The sequence below is a fragment of the Osmia lignaria genome, chromosome 9 (assembly GCF_051020975.1).
Source record: "Osmia lignaria lignaria isolate PbOS001 chromosome 9, iyOsmLign1, whole genome shotgun sequence".
Classification (NCBI taxonomy): domain Eukaryota; kingdom Metazoa; phylum Arthropoda; class Insecta; order Hymenoptera; family Megachilidae; genus Osmia; species Osmia lignaria.
The window spans coordinates 12,949,851-12,965,756 of NC_135040.1; the positions used below are offsets into that span (position 1 = coordinate 12,949,851).

Consider the following 15,906-nt stretch of genomic DNA (forward strand, 5'->3'; position numbering starts at 1 on the left):
CTCTCTCATGTTTCAATTAATTAAACGTCCAGAACCGAGTGGAACGAGTTACTCGAGGATTTAATCAAAGCACACAATCTGGACAAGTCCGGGGAATTCAAGGAAATCTCGGCGACTCTAAAATTAATTGTAAAAAATCTGGGCTTTGACGAGACTTGGCAAAAATTATATCATTTACAAGGATATCAATGATCCTACTGGAAGAGCCATTCCGTAGGTCTGAATTAAATCAACTCGACGAAGACAGGAGTGTTAACAGTTTTTTGAACGCTTGATGCAAACGTTACAGGATTGAAAATGTTCACCGGGCATATCGATCGAACGAACGAACAAATCCGCGAAAGTACGGTTGGTATTGTTCGATGGATGATGAGGTTTTTCAAAGGAACGAAAAGTTTCGAGCCGCAAGCTGGATTTCGCACTGCGGGCTGCGTGATCGATCGTGCAACGACTGCATGCGGTTAACGTCATTGCGCGCACCTCACGAAATTTGTTTATTTCTACAGGATATATCTTTTGTGTCTCTCTAGATCCCCTAGATAAAACTGACACAACGTTGCGACGATTGCTTTGTCAAATGCTGGATGTAATCAATTTTTTCGTTTATCGAAACGAGTTGTCTAACCGATTGCTCTTCCATTGGAAGTTCCATCGTTTGACCATGGTATGATTGCTCGCGGTGATCGGTGTTTTGGATGCAGGGGACGACGCGTGCTCGTGTCAAGGAATGGGAATTGGTTTGGAATTTCGGCACGCTGGGAATGCACAGAATGGAACGTGTACCAGACTCGGCTTGACCTGTTGGCTTGTCTCTGCTGCCGAGCTAATTAGACTCGCGCCATTGACGATTATGATATCGAGAATCGGTGGTTTGATCTTCCCCTTATTCACGACGTTCTCGAAGCATCCTAATTGTACTATGAATATTTCAACAGAGTGCGCTTCATAGAATCTTCACCGTCGCGGGTTATTTCATTAACCGTAGTTTGTTTTTTAAACTAACCCCGAAGCGAAATAGTATGTTTGCGTACGGTTAATCACGAGCAGGCTGCTTTCTGATTATTTGATATTTTAATGCCTTGGCTCGTTGTACGGAATGTTATTTCATAAATTAAAATGGGAACACGTTTACTCAAGTGGTGATCGTAAATCTTTTCTTCGTCTCTTTTGAATTGTTATAAAATAAATCTTCTAATCGTAAGATAAACGTCATGAATTAAATTCGAGATATTCGTTTGAGTACACGCGACACAGAGACCTCTAATTCACGGTCGACCCTTATGAATCGCAAAACCTTGAAACCCGTCCGAATCGCGTCCGTTTATCAATGGCGACCGTGGCGAAGCTCGTCTACCCTATTTACCACGGGAAATGTGATTCCTGGCGTTTCGCCCGTTTCCGTCCTTTCCACCGTTCCCAGGCAAAGCGTCACCTTCGTTTCCAAAATATACCAGCTCTCACTCCGCCCACCTTCCTGTCATATATTCAAAATATTTCAGGAGCGTATCCGTATCCCTACAACACCCTCCGTCATTTCACTATTTTTCATTTTTCTAATCCTAGAGTCTTGACGTCTGTCCCTATTTTATTTATCGAATTTCGAAAAAAACCTGAAAATTTTGAATGGATGATAAATTGTCTACGAAAGGATTAATGAATTGCAAATTGTTTCGACTCAGTTAGATCGAAATTTTGAACAATTTCGTTGAGAAAGTTTCGGTTGGTATTTATTTAAGAAGTTCCGTGATAGTCGAACGTTACGGTTCGCAGGAGTTGAAATTTATAGGTTGTCGTCGGTGGCCTCCGTTAGATACCAGGGATGCTAAACTTCAATGCTCCCCGAGCGGAAGATTAGCAGGGTCCATTAAGATCGTTATCTACCCATTAAAATCTTAACCGTCTTATAACGTGCACAATTCGTGCCATTCAACGTTAGAACTTTGAGCTCCTTCGGTTTAGCAAGGAAACAGATGTACAGACGTGATTTCACGAATCGAGATATCCATCAAAGTAGAAAGCATCTTTTCTACTCGGTTATTCGAATAACAACAAAGTTCGATGATCCTAGCGATAGCGAACGCGTTAAAGTCACATATTGACAGTTTACCGAGTGTACACGATACATGGTATCGAGGATTTTTATTTTTTTATTAAGAACAAACCGATCGATTGGAGGAAATATTTGCCCGTTCGATAAGTAAACCCATAAACGTGCACGTTGCTCCCTCGTACTCGTATAAATATACACAACTTCGTTTGGGAATTAATGTTGTGTTAAATCCTGCGTTGCTTTACTCGTTTGTTAACATGCAACGATGCTCATATTCGATACGAATGTACTTCGCTTACGATTTTCACTGATTTGCTTACCAAATAACATTCGGTAAACGTCCCCGGGCAAATTGAAACGAATTAAACATCATCCTCTGAACAAGAATGAAATTGTAACTTCCAGTTGAAGGTATATTTAATCAGAAATGATGAAATTTATTTTTAAATTTATTACACCATAATTTTTTATTAGATTTCGATGTATTCGGGGCACACGATATTTTTGAGACCTTGTTGCTCTTTCCCCACCTTTTCACGCAGATTTGCAACCGGAATGACTCTGAACGAAAACTTTAGACCATCGATGAGGTGCGTTAAACCATTCAGAACCCAGTGCTTCCTTCGTTTCTCTGTATCGTGGTATTTACTTGGTTATATTTCAAAAAATCTGAAATGTTTTGCGTTTCAACGGTGTTTAAATGTGTCGTCGACGATAAAATAAGGGCGGGATATAGATAGAACGGTGTAGGAGGAGGTGGAAAAGGTAAACGAGTAAACGATACGCGTTGCGTTACTTTTTCGTGGTTCTGTGATAATCAAAAATTAACTTTAAGCTTTGTAAAAATTGATAACTTTGTTGTAAGTTAGAGAATAGACGAATCTGAGAACTCGCGCTTTCATCGCTGTCGTAAATTGTCCGCGAATTTTTCATGACGTTCCTGGTTGCTTTGTCTGTGAAGTGTCCTCGTGGCAACACGGATCCTCGGAGCTTTAGTTTTCTCGTTTTTACCAGTTCTACCTTCCTCCTAGGGGCAGTTACGTTGAATTTTCAACGCGTGCCTCTAAATGATTAATCGCGATGCACGCTGGGATGAGAGGAGCATTTTTAGGCATGAGGATGTTACCGCGGCGTAGACGGAAATCTTCGGAGCGTAAAACAAGGTAACGAGACAGGTTTTGGCTTTTGGACATCAATGCTGATTAGGCATTTTAATAATTTTCTTATTAACCTGTGTCGCGTTAAGCATGGATATTTCCATTGTGAACCGTACACGTGTTTAAAAAGCTGGAATACAATAACAAGCTCGATCATTCTTGGAAAGCTTCTGCCATCTGACGCAAATTCCAGGAAGCTGAGAAAGCTTTCGACCTTGTCGACGCTAGTTCAATGTTTCCATTCATCTAAAGATAATCCGGCTAATATTTATAATCTCAGTGCAAATTACGACTAACAATAGCTGGTGCTTATTTGTACAGCTTGTAAAATCATTCAACCCTTCTTCAAAGTCAACCTATTGCTATCTTTATTGAGGGGCTTTCTAATCTCCTCTTGTAGAATTCCATTTTCTTCCATCTCTACTTCAGAATCCATCTAAAAAAGAAGCTTTCAATCCATCTCATTTACAAGAATTGGGCCATATAAACCAGTCCAAAGGTTTTATAGACGTTTCAGATATTTATCTCTCTATTCGAAGGTAGCTTCTTCTATGCAAGATGTTTCGTTAGGAGAGAAATAAATCCAGCTGGCACACATGTATAGACACAGGTTGAAATTGATTGGACAGTTTGCGGTCGATTCGGTGTCGTATACACGGTATACAAGAGCGTCAACGAGACTCTGGCTCTGTTCAAGACGAACAGAGAGCATTCAGAGATGGAAGGGTGGTTATATGGATGGTTCATTCAGTTTCGTTGGCTATTTGGCAAATGACTTTCGCGTTCTGGCAGCTGTCCTAGGCAGACTCTAGTGCTTGCCGCTTACCCGCCTACTTCCTCTTCGATCGTTTCGCGGAATTACCTGTATTTGTCAGACACCTCGTCGTCGCGGTGGTCGTTAACACGATCGTTATGCAGCTGGTAGCCTTACACCGTTACGTATAGGTCAAGAAACGATGATTTTCTAGAAGAACTATGTTACTTCGTCTCGTATGAAAACTCTCTAAGGTTTTATGTTCGTAGAATGTGTAATACTTGTTCAAAGAATTCATTTGCTCGTAGTTTCCTTTGCGCTCGTCCTAAACAATTTGCTTCTATTCTAATTGAGTTCCGCTATTCGTGGAATTTTATCTCTGCATTGTCGAACGCGTGGTCGTTGCATGTTGACGATTTTTACTGCGACTGCCAGCGGGAATGTAATGAATGCCATTTAAAAAGAAAGAAAAAAGGGGGTAGCTGAACCGTGCACTATTGACCCAGGTCGGGGATCGCCTGCAGGTAATCGCGATATTTTCCTTCTCGTGCACCGCGGAACGAACATATTTGTGTATTTACCCTACCTACGCATGCTACGTACCCTTTTACTGCTCGTTACATTAATTAGCGATACTGTAATATCTTTAGCAGCAGTTTTAGCTGTTTTATAATTTTAATATTCAGAAGAATATTCAATTCTTTCTTGTCATGCTTTGATTATTGATGGAAGGGTAACGTTGTCTGATAGGTGTTTGACTTAAGTAAACACTATGTTTGCATACAAGATGTACGATTAACCGATACAACTTGAAAGGCCTGTACCGGTTAGAAACGCGTGCAATAGGTCGACGTACGAGAGAAACTGTGTACATAGGGATTGTCAACGGTTACGTGCCACTTTATTACAACGCGTTCTGCGATCCTCAGAAACATTCCCTTCGTTATCGCTTTACATCTGCTTACAGTTGTTACCTAAATATGGACCCAAACCGATAGAATCGGATCTTACGAATATAATGATTCGATTTATTAATACAGCTGATTTATTAGTAAGCTTTTTCAATCGTAACCATCTGACAGATGGTATCAGCAGCGACGCACAGAGCGTCTGCTGTATGTCCGGCAAACTCGATTACTGGGGCACAGGGCATTAAACAAGTGAGCGTACGGGGTCGGCGACATGCGCCACGACGCTGCCCTGCAGCCGACCGTTCCACAAACCGCCGCCCCTAGGGTGGTAAACTTTCTGTTACGTGCTAACCATAACCTATAGTCGTTGCATCCCTAACAGCCCCTCTAAGCTGCTTTCAATTCAATGGCGTTTTCTTATTTCTTCATTCCTTTGAATGCAATGTTCCATTTACACGTTCAGATTTTGCAATATCGATCCATTTGTTTCGATACATCGTCGAGTATAAATTTTGTCTTTGATGCGACTAGTCGTACCTTATGCTGTTAGAAAAGTAATGGAACAGTACTCTGCAGGTATTTAAAGAAATAATTATAGTAGACTGAATAGTTGCTCGCCTAATGCGTCATCCAAGTCTCTTGCGGTTTAAACGGTGCGAAGGGGTTAATGGGTGTTACCACAACGAGGATGCGCAGAATGTATCCAGTGGCAATACAAGAAACGTGGTTGCAATGACTCAAACGGCGGAAGGAAATGCAAAACGACAGGGTAATTCAAACGAGTTCCTCGAGAGCTTTCCTGGCGACCTTCTTCGGGAATCGATGCCGCCCCTGTTAGGAACAGCCGACCCAATTTCCCGGATACGAGAGCAACACGCGACAACAGTGCAAACGACGAAAACAAATTTGAAATTAAACATTTTCATATTTTATTGAATAATTCAGGGATTTTAGTATTGACAACTTTAACAACAAATTTGTTAGAATGAAAAAATTCTGTACAACATTGTAAATTATACTAACAGAACCGATAAAGTAACGACAACAATATGTCAGGAAATATGTGATGCATACATGAAGCATCGATCTCGAATGTGACATTCTAACTATACAGTTCTTTCCAGCTCTAGTTGTTGAAATCATTTGCTATAACTTCTCTATCGTACTTTCTCAAATATTGAATCAGTGGCGCCAAACAGTACCCCTCGGGACACGTTCAATCGAAACAAGCACGAAACTGAAACCGAAGGCGGTGTTGTAAAGCGAAAGTATGAACCGTGAATAGGTGTTTTTGCGAGCAAGAGGGCAGCTCATGTTCGCATCGATCAAGGGGGAAAAGTCGGGAATCGGATCAAGTCCATCGCTAGCAAGCAAAACGTTGCGACCGGCTGACCAACCACGGATACGCCTGCTTGCTTGCTTCCCTGCCTGCCACAAGCCAGGTCGTCTACGTTGGGTCAGGAGAGAGAGTCAGTCATAGCGACGCCGTGCTACCATTCGCGTCACTCATTGTTCGTAAACCTGACAAACAGCCTCCTCTCGAAGGTACGCGACCTAGGGGACACGGCCTACCTCGAACCTCCTCGCTTTCTCCAGAATTCTGTTCTGTAGATCTTCAGTTTCCGTGGATGATACCCAAGGGTCTTCATTCGCACACCGATTTCATCGTCACGTGGCGACGGGTGGGTAAACGAACATCCTGCGTTTCATTATCATTAATACGAGTGTTGAATCGTTGCTTCGATGTTTCCGGATCCATATTGATCTTCGTAACGATCCTTGAACCATGTGGATTTTGTTGGGTGAGAACGGAGGTACCGTATCTTATTTTCTTCTTAAACGTTGCAATCTTTGTATCGTTCTTTTTTATTTGAAACTTTCAATCTTCTTCGCTAAGGATTGAATCCTTGATTTTGGATCTGATTCTGATCATAACGATATTCGATATGCATTTTATTTCTAATTGTTTCTACTCATATTATACAAGTTGTTAGATAAATTTTCCTTATATACTTTAAAGCGCGGTTTCAGAGTTTCAGTTTAGAAAATAAAAATGATTCAAGGTCTCGGCGACCTACTGTCCTAGTGGTGAGAAGTGTAGTAGGGCGCCCACCGGGCTACACGATATGCCTATCGTGTGCCTATCAGTGCTCGTGAAATCAGTCAAAAAGTTGGCGGCGTTCAAGGCCTCGGGTCGCGTATCGATCATCGAAGCTTCCTCGATCGAGAGCAAGTCCGCGTGCACCGAGGATAGACCGTGTTGCGGTAGTCGCACGGGGTTGGAATCGAGGTTAGCGTGCCGTCGAATCTCTGGACCCTTTTCTTCGTTTTCTCGTATTGACCGGGTGAGCGCTCGCGGCGCGCTACGCGATCGCCATCTTTCGGGTGGTTGATTCACTCGACGGGAAAATAAGTTTGGGCGGGCGGGAGGTCCCGACGCGACGCGATCAGTGATCGACGATATCGAAGATTGCGTTTTCTTAGCGACCGAAGATCGTTCGAGTGCAAGCAAAAATTTCACGAGGGAGGAGAGAAACGAACGCGGACAATGTCGAAACAATAGCGTCGGTATGATGCCTCGTTGCGTCCAGGTTTCGAAACGGAAGATTGAACGCAACGCCGAACAATCACCTTGAATGTCGAAAGGTGTTTGGCGATTCCTTGTTGCACGCAAAGGGAAACGTACGTAAGGGTCAGCGGTGAATTCGTGTGGACGGGACTGGACGATAGCCAGCTCGATCAACACGGTACGTGCGAGCACGTGGACACAACCGCCTGGCTTCCTTCATTCATTAATCTCTCGTTGCGTTGTCTGCCAAAAACCAACGCTTTCAGTGTCGCTGTTTCTCATCTTTCACGATCAATGCTCGATCAAAGTTATCCCAAACTGTCCTCGCACCCTCTGTTGCGTTTGTTTTCCCTGTGCATCACAGTCGCGTGCGTTTTATGGTGGTGCCACCGCGCGACGCTCCCCCGAATCAAGTCTATTTTAGTCCGAGGGTGGAGGAGGGCGTGGATGGTGGTTAATTGGTTCGTCGTGTGACTGCGTGAGACTAGGTGCAAATGGATGTGTTGGAGCGTAACCTCTTCCCCTACCTTTAACGATTAAATATTTCACTGATCCCTCTAAGGAGGGAGGGGTGGGAAATTGACCTAATTGCCGTTTGGAATTTCTCTCGATCTTCTTTTCGCGAGCCCTTACAGCCGTGCTTGCGTTCGAAACGGTTCAAGGTCGCGGTCGATAGCACCTCACTGCTCGAATCGTGTATTCGGCTGTTGGCGAACGGATGACTGGCTAATAGATCCAGACTGGTAACAGTTCCGCCTGATATCCGCATTGGAATTGCAACGGCTTGGTAGCGAGATCGCTGGATCCCATGCGCGGCCGCTTCATCCATATCGTCTATCCGCGTCGCGCAATCTGATCGACATCGAGCTGCCCTTGTTCCGTTCGATCCTCTTTCTCTATCTATCGTTTTGGCCAATATCTGGCCTGACTAGACTCTGCTTCTTGCTTCGGTGCTGCCACCGAGCGGTACCTAACCAAATCAGCCCGTCACAGGGTGAGAGTTTCGTGGCGGTGGGCGAAGTGAGTCGGCGTGATCGCGGAACGGAAGGAACACCGTGTTTGGACATTGGCGTGGACGCTTTCGTACACGTTGTCACGGTACCCTACCGCCCGCTTCCTCGTCTATACTCTTCTGTACTGGTTTCCCTCCGTTCTCCAATTTCTTCCGTATTCTCTTGCTATCCGTTTCGACACGGATGATAGTTGGTGCACTCCTGGAATCGGAGGGTTGCACGTGCGTGCGACTGTCGCGAAGTGACGAAGTGGCGAAGGTGCGCCGAAAAGTGGAGTAAGGTAACAGAGGGATAGGTGGTCGGCCGTGCATGAAGCCGAGAGGAGGAAAGAGGATCGGGTCGTGGCCCGAGCCACGAGCATTTTCCTCGTTCCGTGATCGCGTGTGCCGCGTCCGCAGGATATCGGACGGGGCTTGGAACTGCAACCGGACTGGACAAGATTCGAGAGGGCTGGAAGATAGTTGGCCGAGTATCGAGACGGAAAGAGCTATAGCTTAAAGAGCAATTAAAGCTGCGAGTAAAAGGGATATAAAAGAGTGATCGTGTTTGGGAGAGGAGAGAGGCAGGAGCCGTCACGGAGGCTGAGCGAGAGAGGTGGAGTGAACGGGCGACAATCGAGGATTTGAATGGGTGGGCCGGGAGCCGGTAGGGTTAGCAGGCACGAGCTGAACGCGGTGCCAAAGAGCCACGTCGGTCACGGGGATCGGACCCTCGTAATCGGCGAGCCAACAGCACCAACAGCACCAACGACAACGAGTTGTCGTTGTCATTCGACTTCGGAACGCGCGATCTCGGTATCCGGCCTCGTCCCCGCCCAGCTACCACCTTCGCCGCCGCCTCTCGCTTCCTTGCACATCGTTGACAACAGCTGCCCTCTCATCGGCAACAACACCACCACCACCAACAACAACAACAATACCAACACTAGCGCGTCGCCAAACGCGTTGTCGAGCGGTACCAAGGCTGCCACCACCATGTCCTCGCCGCCTAAACATCGAAGGGGCTTCGACCCCAACGACGTGAACGCCAACGACTATCGCCGTTATCGTCGCGTTAAGACGAGACGGTGAGTTTCTCTGACTATCTCTAAGCTCTCTATTTTTTATTCTTACGTTTTTATTATCCGTTTCAAACGGAATTTTATTCCTACGTGTTCACCTCTCGCCGTTTTCACCCGTTCGCCAGTACGCGGGGATGATTCGCGCGATTTGGCCAAGATGCATCGAATTTGACCTAGGCCTAATTTAACGAACAGCACATCAGGGAACTGGCCAAGTCGCGTGACTCGCTTCACGGACATTTTACCCGCCTATACCTTGTTTTCATGTTCTGCCTCGTTACCCGGTGCTGCAACCCTCCAGTGTTCCTCTAATGCCCGCGAGTAGGGTGGATTCTCCACTTTCGAGACCGAGTTATCCGATCGGAATTCACCATTCTCTGTGTTGATACGCTATAACTGATTCCTTTGAATAATTTATGCCGCTCTACTCGCGTCCATTCCGCTCCTATTCAGCAAAGATTCGAGCGTGCTGCCCTCGAGAATCGGTAACGTACGTGGAAACATCGCTGTGCACATGTGCTCGGTGCAGTAATTACGGTTCGAAGGAAACGCCGCGGGGAGACACATTGACGTGAACGGGTCACGTAGTTTCCCGTGTGTTTCCGTCGTCAGGCGTTGTAAATTTACTATCGATTCGTAAACGAACGCTTTGTGATACCACGGAACCGTGTGTATTATGTCCGCCCGGTTGAAATTCGGTAAATAATAATGAGTCATTAACATTTTGACGAGATACTTTAATGGAACCTCTCAAACATAATCGTATCAATATGCTTTGATTATAATATAAAAGAATACATAAAATTACGAAACTTTCGAAATTCCATGAAACTCTCGGCCATCAAAGTGTTAACCCAGCTGTGATCAACAAGTTGGCAAAGTTTGTTCCATGAATACTGAATTCAAAGGTTAATATCGCTGATACAAACATTCATTGATCGATCGAAGCAAATCCAAAAAGCCACGGTTAAAACAACGATCTCGAGGGCGTTCAATAAAAAGCACGATGATTTCCAAAGAAGCATGATCCGTACCATTAACACAGTGCTGTCCGTGGGTGCTTTTACAAAGCCCACTAGATCTGCAAACACTACACGTGGGTCCATGGGTCAAGAAGTCAAGATTAATCGTAAGTGGAATAGATACGCACATGCTGCATATTCCACTAGAGATCCAAAGTAAATCGCGTATAGGGTTGGGGAGACTTAAATGCACGATGGACCCATCAGGAATCTTATTCAAAATAGGCATGGGCAGCACTGTCCTCAGTCCCAACCTCTCCCAATCCAGAAGACGGCGTTCTGGCGAGCCTTTTTTCACGCGCAGCAGCTTCCACTGACAGCGAATGCACAATGTTCACAGAGGCTTTGTATGTTCCACACGTTGGGTGACCTTGGGCGCCGGACACAGACCTCCCCGACATCTCCCGACATATATCTGTCAGCACGAGGCATTAAAAAACACACACAAGCTTGCGATGTTCGATGTTGGACCGCTTCTTACTGGTTGTATCCCCGACACCAAAATGCGATGACGATCGAGCGAAACTAAATAAAAAAAACAATAAACGGAACCTCTTTACACGGGGTCCTTTCCAAAGTCAACGTCGACCCGTTGCTTTTCATCGAACCAATGATCGTATCTTCGGGCAAGCACAACGACCAATTGACAAATAAAAAAAGAATAAATAAGGAAAAAAAAAAATGTAATGAGTCTCATCGCTCATCCCGGTGCTTTCAATCGGAGCTTGGAATGCGATGCAATGGAATGGAATGAAATGGAATGAAGAGCCTTGCACCTTGGACGATAAAGCTTTCACGCACTACTCGATTATCGGCGTGAACCGAAGAAGAAACGTTGCGTACTCTCTCCGCCCCTTTAGCAGTTCGTCTTTTAATCCTATCCTGGTAAAATGATACCTGGAATGCTTTGTTCGATGTGTCGACCCGAAAGAAATTGCCTTCCGCTCGAGAATTCTGCGAGAGGAGGCAGGAAATCGGAATCGAAACGGACCCGGATTCGTCCTCCTCCATCTCTCCTTCTTACACCCACGTGTGCTGAGAGAAATCGTTTCCCCCATAACGTTCCCATAGCGATATCGCGAATCTCCATTTGAACTATAACGACACAGCCAGACGGCGAATAAATCGGTGAGATTTCAATTTCAGCTTTCCAATGACAGATCGAGGATATCTTGCTGGATTTGTTTCACCGTTAAACCGTGCGCGATTTCCTGATCGAATAAACAATTGAAAAACCTGGTCTGTCATCGATTTTCTCTCATTTTTTTTTTTATTTTTTTTTTTATTTTTTGTACGATGAATTCTATTTTACACTCCCGAGTGTCTATAGTAGGAGGTAAAGTGTTTAAATAAACAGTCGGAAAATTTTGTCCGTGAAAAAATTCCATGTAACGTTGTATCGTTGAAAATTTGAAAGAAATTCAAATTAAACGTTGCAATGGAAAAAGTACGAGTACCGTCAAGGTAGGTTTTTCTCTCAGTGCAATGTTTTACCCGGCGTGAAATTTTAAAACGAAAAAAATAAAGGGTAGGTATATATGTATTCGACAATACACCCCTTCCTTTTTGCGTTCGTTGCACCGAGACGGGTTTAATCGTTCGCCGCCACGAAACGTTGCATGAGTTGTTTTTATATATAAAATGTGCACGTGTGTTTCGACGTGGATGATTTTTGAGGGCTAACGAGTGTGAATTTACACGTGAAAAAATCGTCGAAAGTGTGTAGAAATGTAACCGACGACAGATGAGTGACAGACACTGCACACGAATTGTGAATTTTCCACGAATAGCAGATGGTTATATTTTTTCCCCGTGGATTGGATAAAAGAAAAATAAGAATTTTACGAAATGTAATGCTCTTGTGTCTTTAATTAATCCAATTTTTTTTGGATAGCAAAGAGCTTTCCGTTTCAGGGCAGGATTAATTTTAGATTAACCTCAATTTCCATTTTTCTATCATATGTGGGGTATTTCGAAACCTGATAAATTTTTATCAACAATCACACTTGAAGAAAGAATCGTCCTACAGTCGAAGGAATATAAGGTTGAGAAAGCCTACAATTATTGATACGCGAAGCCGAATAACGTCGGTTCGTGAAAATATTTCTCGTAGCTCGATCGCGTAAATCGAAGAACCTTAGAGATCGGCTTAGGAGCTCTAGGCCGTATTTAACGACACTAAATCGACCGATACAGATAACCATTTATAAACTGTATCGATCAGTAAAGCTTACAATTGCATCGTTCCAGTGTCCGTTCATTTTATTTATTTCTTAAACGATCTACAATCACGAAAAGCATTTGGAATCTTGTCAGAGATGATAGTGAAAAGGAAAACGTTTCTATTCATTCAGAAAAGAAATTGTTTCCTTTCGTGGAAATTGAATGGCATCTTTCATGTCAGATACTTAGCTTTAGGGATATTCTTAACCTTTGTACACAGTTCAAATTTTTATTACACTCTTCTCATTCGGTTCACCTACATTACAAAAGCTAAAGCCAAAAATATTCTACTCGGTGAATGCATTCTTTGACGATCTTTAATAGAAGTCGAACGTTTTATTAACGCGTCAATTGCTATCAGGCAGTATCTGTGTTTCTATTATTGGGATTTGTAATTACCTGGTGATTGATGTTAATTTCGAGTCAAGGCGAGACATGAACGATAGCGAAACCCTAATTCAACGTTACCTAAGCATATTTCCCACAAGTCCATTTTTTAACGCGATCTTTCATTCAGCCTGTGGTATTTCTTCTCAGTTGTTACAAGCTTTCTGAAGCCTTTTAACCGTTTGTGTTGTAAACCATTGCCTTTCGAACAGTCGCGTCGTTGCTCATCGTTGGTCCCCTTTCTTTCATTCAATTTTCACCGATGAAAGTGAAATTATGGTACACCAATACGAATTAGTATTTTTCTACAAAATTTCTGACATATTCGTGTTCATTCCTGGGTCTTAAATTCAACGTTATGTTCATTATTAAGAATACGAATAATTAATTTTTAAATTTGGGCACTAAATTTTCTATTTTGTATAATTACTATTTTATGATGTTTCAACTGTTGAACTTCAAGTAAAAATCTAAATTATTATAAATTTTTCAATGTGTGCGATATAATTTCCAACTAGCCACAACTAGTATCGGTACGTTACTGAAATATACAAGCCAATACTATCTCCTCGACTCATTGCAGACACGATAGTTAGCGGTTTGTCGAATGCACGGCTTCAGTTCGCCGTTGCTGAAGATCTGTCACGGTTCGCGTATATCGGAGCTCGCAACCCTTCGAATTTTTTTTTTTTAAATGCCCCCATTCATTAAGGGCATTTTCTTAGTTTTGAAAGAGATTTAGTTATAACTATAGAAAACTCAGTTTTTTATAATAGAACATATTTGGTAAATCAGTGGTGCGATATCGTGGATTTCTATGTGAGACTTCTGAAGATGTGTTGGTAGTGTGATATGGGTCTCGGATCCCTGCTCGTCCATTCGGTGATTTTAATAATCGTCAGCAACCTGATTTTACGTTCCATCGGCATTTGTTACATCTGTTTGCCATATTCTCTGGTTCTGACGGTTTTCGTATCAAGCGCTCTCTATGTGTAAGTACCCCACGCTTCGTAGAATTTTTTAGGAAAATAAATTTTCGCTAGTTTCCCGTGTAACCATCGGATCCATTTTTTTTTCATTTTTTTTTTTTATTTTTTTTTAGTATTTCTCGATTCGTTTCGCGATTACTTTCGGCTGCTAAGAGCACTCATGCTGCACCTCTTGTGATCGTCGGGGGTTCGCGTGTACTCGAACGGATCGATGAAACATGTTAAGAATTGATTGAAAATGTTGAGAAAATTTCAGATCGTCGGACAGAACGATCGTAGACTCTGTCGTTCAGATTCTATTTCAGAAAAATAGCAGACAAGTGTTAACTGCTTTTCGTTCGCAAGTATCGTTTCGTTGTGATTAGTAGCGGGATCGAGTTGCTGGCGATTAAAAATTGAGATGGCAAGTCGAGAGGGGGTCCCGAGTGGCCGTTCTCGAATTACGATACGCGGACAAATAAAGTCTGTTTCTCGAAATGAATCGTGCCGGGATAGGGATACCTCGTTACCCGTCTAGATTAACCCTTTGCGGTCTGACTGCTTTCGATTTCTGGAATCCCGTTACGACCGTGTCGAATGCTCATTTCCACCGTTAATTGGCTTTCCTGGCTGCTGTCTTCTTTCTTCTCGATGAAACTCGATAAAAACGAAACCAGGTTACCAGGATTTTTAACACATTGACGGCGGTTGCCACGTTTTCTAGTCTACCACTATCCATTGCTATCGCTAAAGATCTAATTTTCTTCTACTTATGATTACTGACAGGTCATTGTGCGGGTTATTCAAAACTATTTTTCCTTTGAAATATAAATCCTTTGAAAGTCGATTCCTTTGACGGAAACTAATTAAAGAAGTCGTCTCCTATTTGCCTCCATGAAAGAAAGTAACTTCAAACGAAATCGTAATTATAAGACTTTCGAGAAATTTTAATTTAAAAAGATCACATATTATGAAATCTCGGAAAGTCGAATTCTCATTTGTACAAGGATTAACGTCGGCATTAAAATAGAAAGTAGAACGGGCAAACGATAAATCCGACATTACGAACGAATCAGATCGCAAAGAGTTGATCACCGAGGGTTAATTAATGCGATTACACGGGTTAATTATTCATTCGCGTTGATTATGACAAAGAAGAGAGATGGTCGTTGAACGTCTAAGGATTCCTGTCTTAAATTTAGGGCCCGAAGCGAGATGCTGTTTGCGCGAAAATCATTAACGCGATGTCTTGGCAAACAGCACCTACTGGGATGAGTTTAATGTTCCGGAGAAGATGACGATGTGGATCGAGAGATTATTGTTCTCGTTGGTGATACTTCCGGGCGGAGGACAGGGTGACCACCGTAGTCAGTTACCACGGCGCAAAAAGCGGTGACAGTAATTTAAAGCTGCACGCTTTCTGATTTTAATTATTATCCCCTACTCTCATCCCCTTATCGCTTGGTCGCCTCTGTTTCGTTTAAAGGTGGTTTTTGTCTAGTGCTCGACGAATTTCAATAAAAAAAATTATAATAATTCTTAATTCTTATTTCAAAAATTGTAATCATCAAAATCTGTCTCTGTTCAGAGTCTTATCTATTAATGATCGAGCTTTAGAAGTGTGCGCTATGTCTGTACAAGTAATTAGGTGGTAATCATAAGTAGATTTTGAGTTCGGTAACTGCATTGATTATAAGTAGCTCTTGACTTCCGTAACCAGCTACGGTGTAAGTGATTTCAATTAGAAACTTCATTACTAGGTGGGTGTAGCTAAAATGAAACATTTCACCCG

The 15,906-nt window shown here is 43.1% G+C and overlaps 2 protein-coding genes across 12 annotated transcripts in view; both read left to right on the top strand.

Annotated features, from left to right (window-relative positions):
* The window catches only part of shaker (potassium voltage-gated channel protein Shaker), a 120,917-nt gene that overhangs the window by 32,744 nt on the left and 72,267 nt on the right, over positions 1-15,906 (top strand). Inside the window, exons 1-2 of one of the 11 annotated variants that reach the window (XM_034333530.2) lie at positions 14,050-14,138; positions 15,317-15,506. The exons of 6 other annotated variants lie outside the window; for them this stretch is intronic. In XM_034333530.2, the coding sequence (XP_034189421.1) occupies positions 15,409-15,506 (98 nt within the window). In that variant the 5' untranslated portion in view covers positions 14,050-14,138; positions 15,317-15,408. Of the gene's footprint in view, positions 1-2,867; positions 3,214-11,363; positions 14,139-14,346; positions 15,507-15,906 lie in introns of those variants that run through there. 4 more of the 11 variants (XM_076690009.1, XM_034333539.2, XM_034333511.2 and 1 more) reach the window with 4 other exon arrangements.
* Positions 4,552-11,218, top strand: LOC143305651 (uncharacterized). The gene is made up of 2 exons (XM_076690013.1): positions 4,552-9,520; positions 10,877-11,218. Exons 1-2 carry the CDS (start codon positions 9,081-9,083, stop codon positions 11,046-11,048), a joined length of 612 nt encoding a protein of 203 aa, XP_076546128.1. The 5' UTR covers positions 4,552-9,080; the 3' UTR covers positions 11,049-11,218.

What these genes read in the sequence shown, in the direction of transcription:
- LOC143305651 (XM_076690013.1), top strand. Translation starts at nt 9,081, where the DNA reads ATGGGTGGGCCGGGAGCCGGTAGGGTTAGCAGGCACGAGCTGAACGCG. An exon ending in CGTCGCGTTAAGACGAGACG is followed by an intron (nt 9,521 to 10,876) that starts GTGAGTTTCTCT and finishes CAATGTTCACAG; the next exon opens with AGGCTTTGTATGTTCCACAC.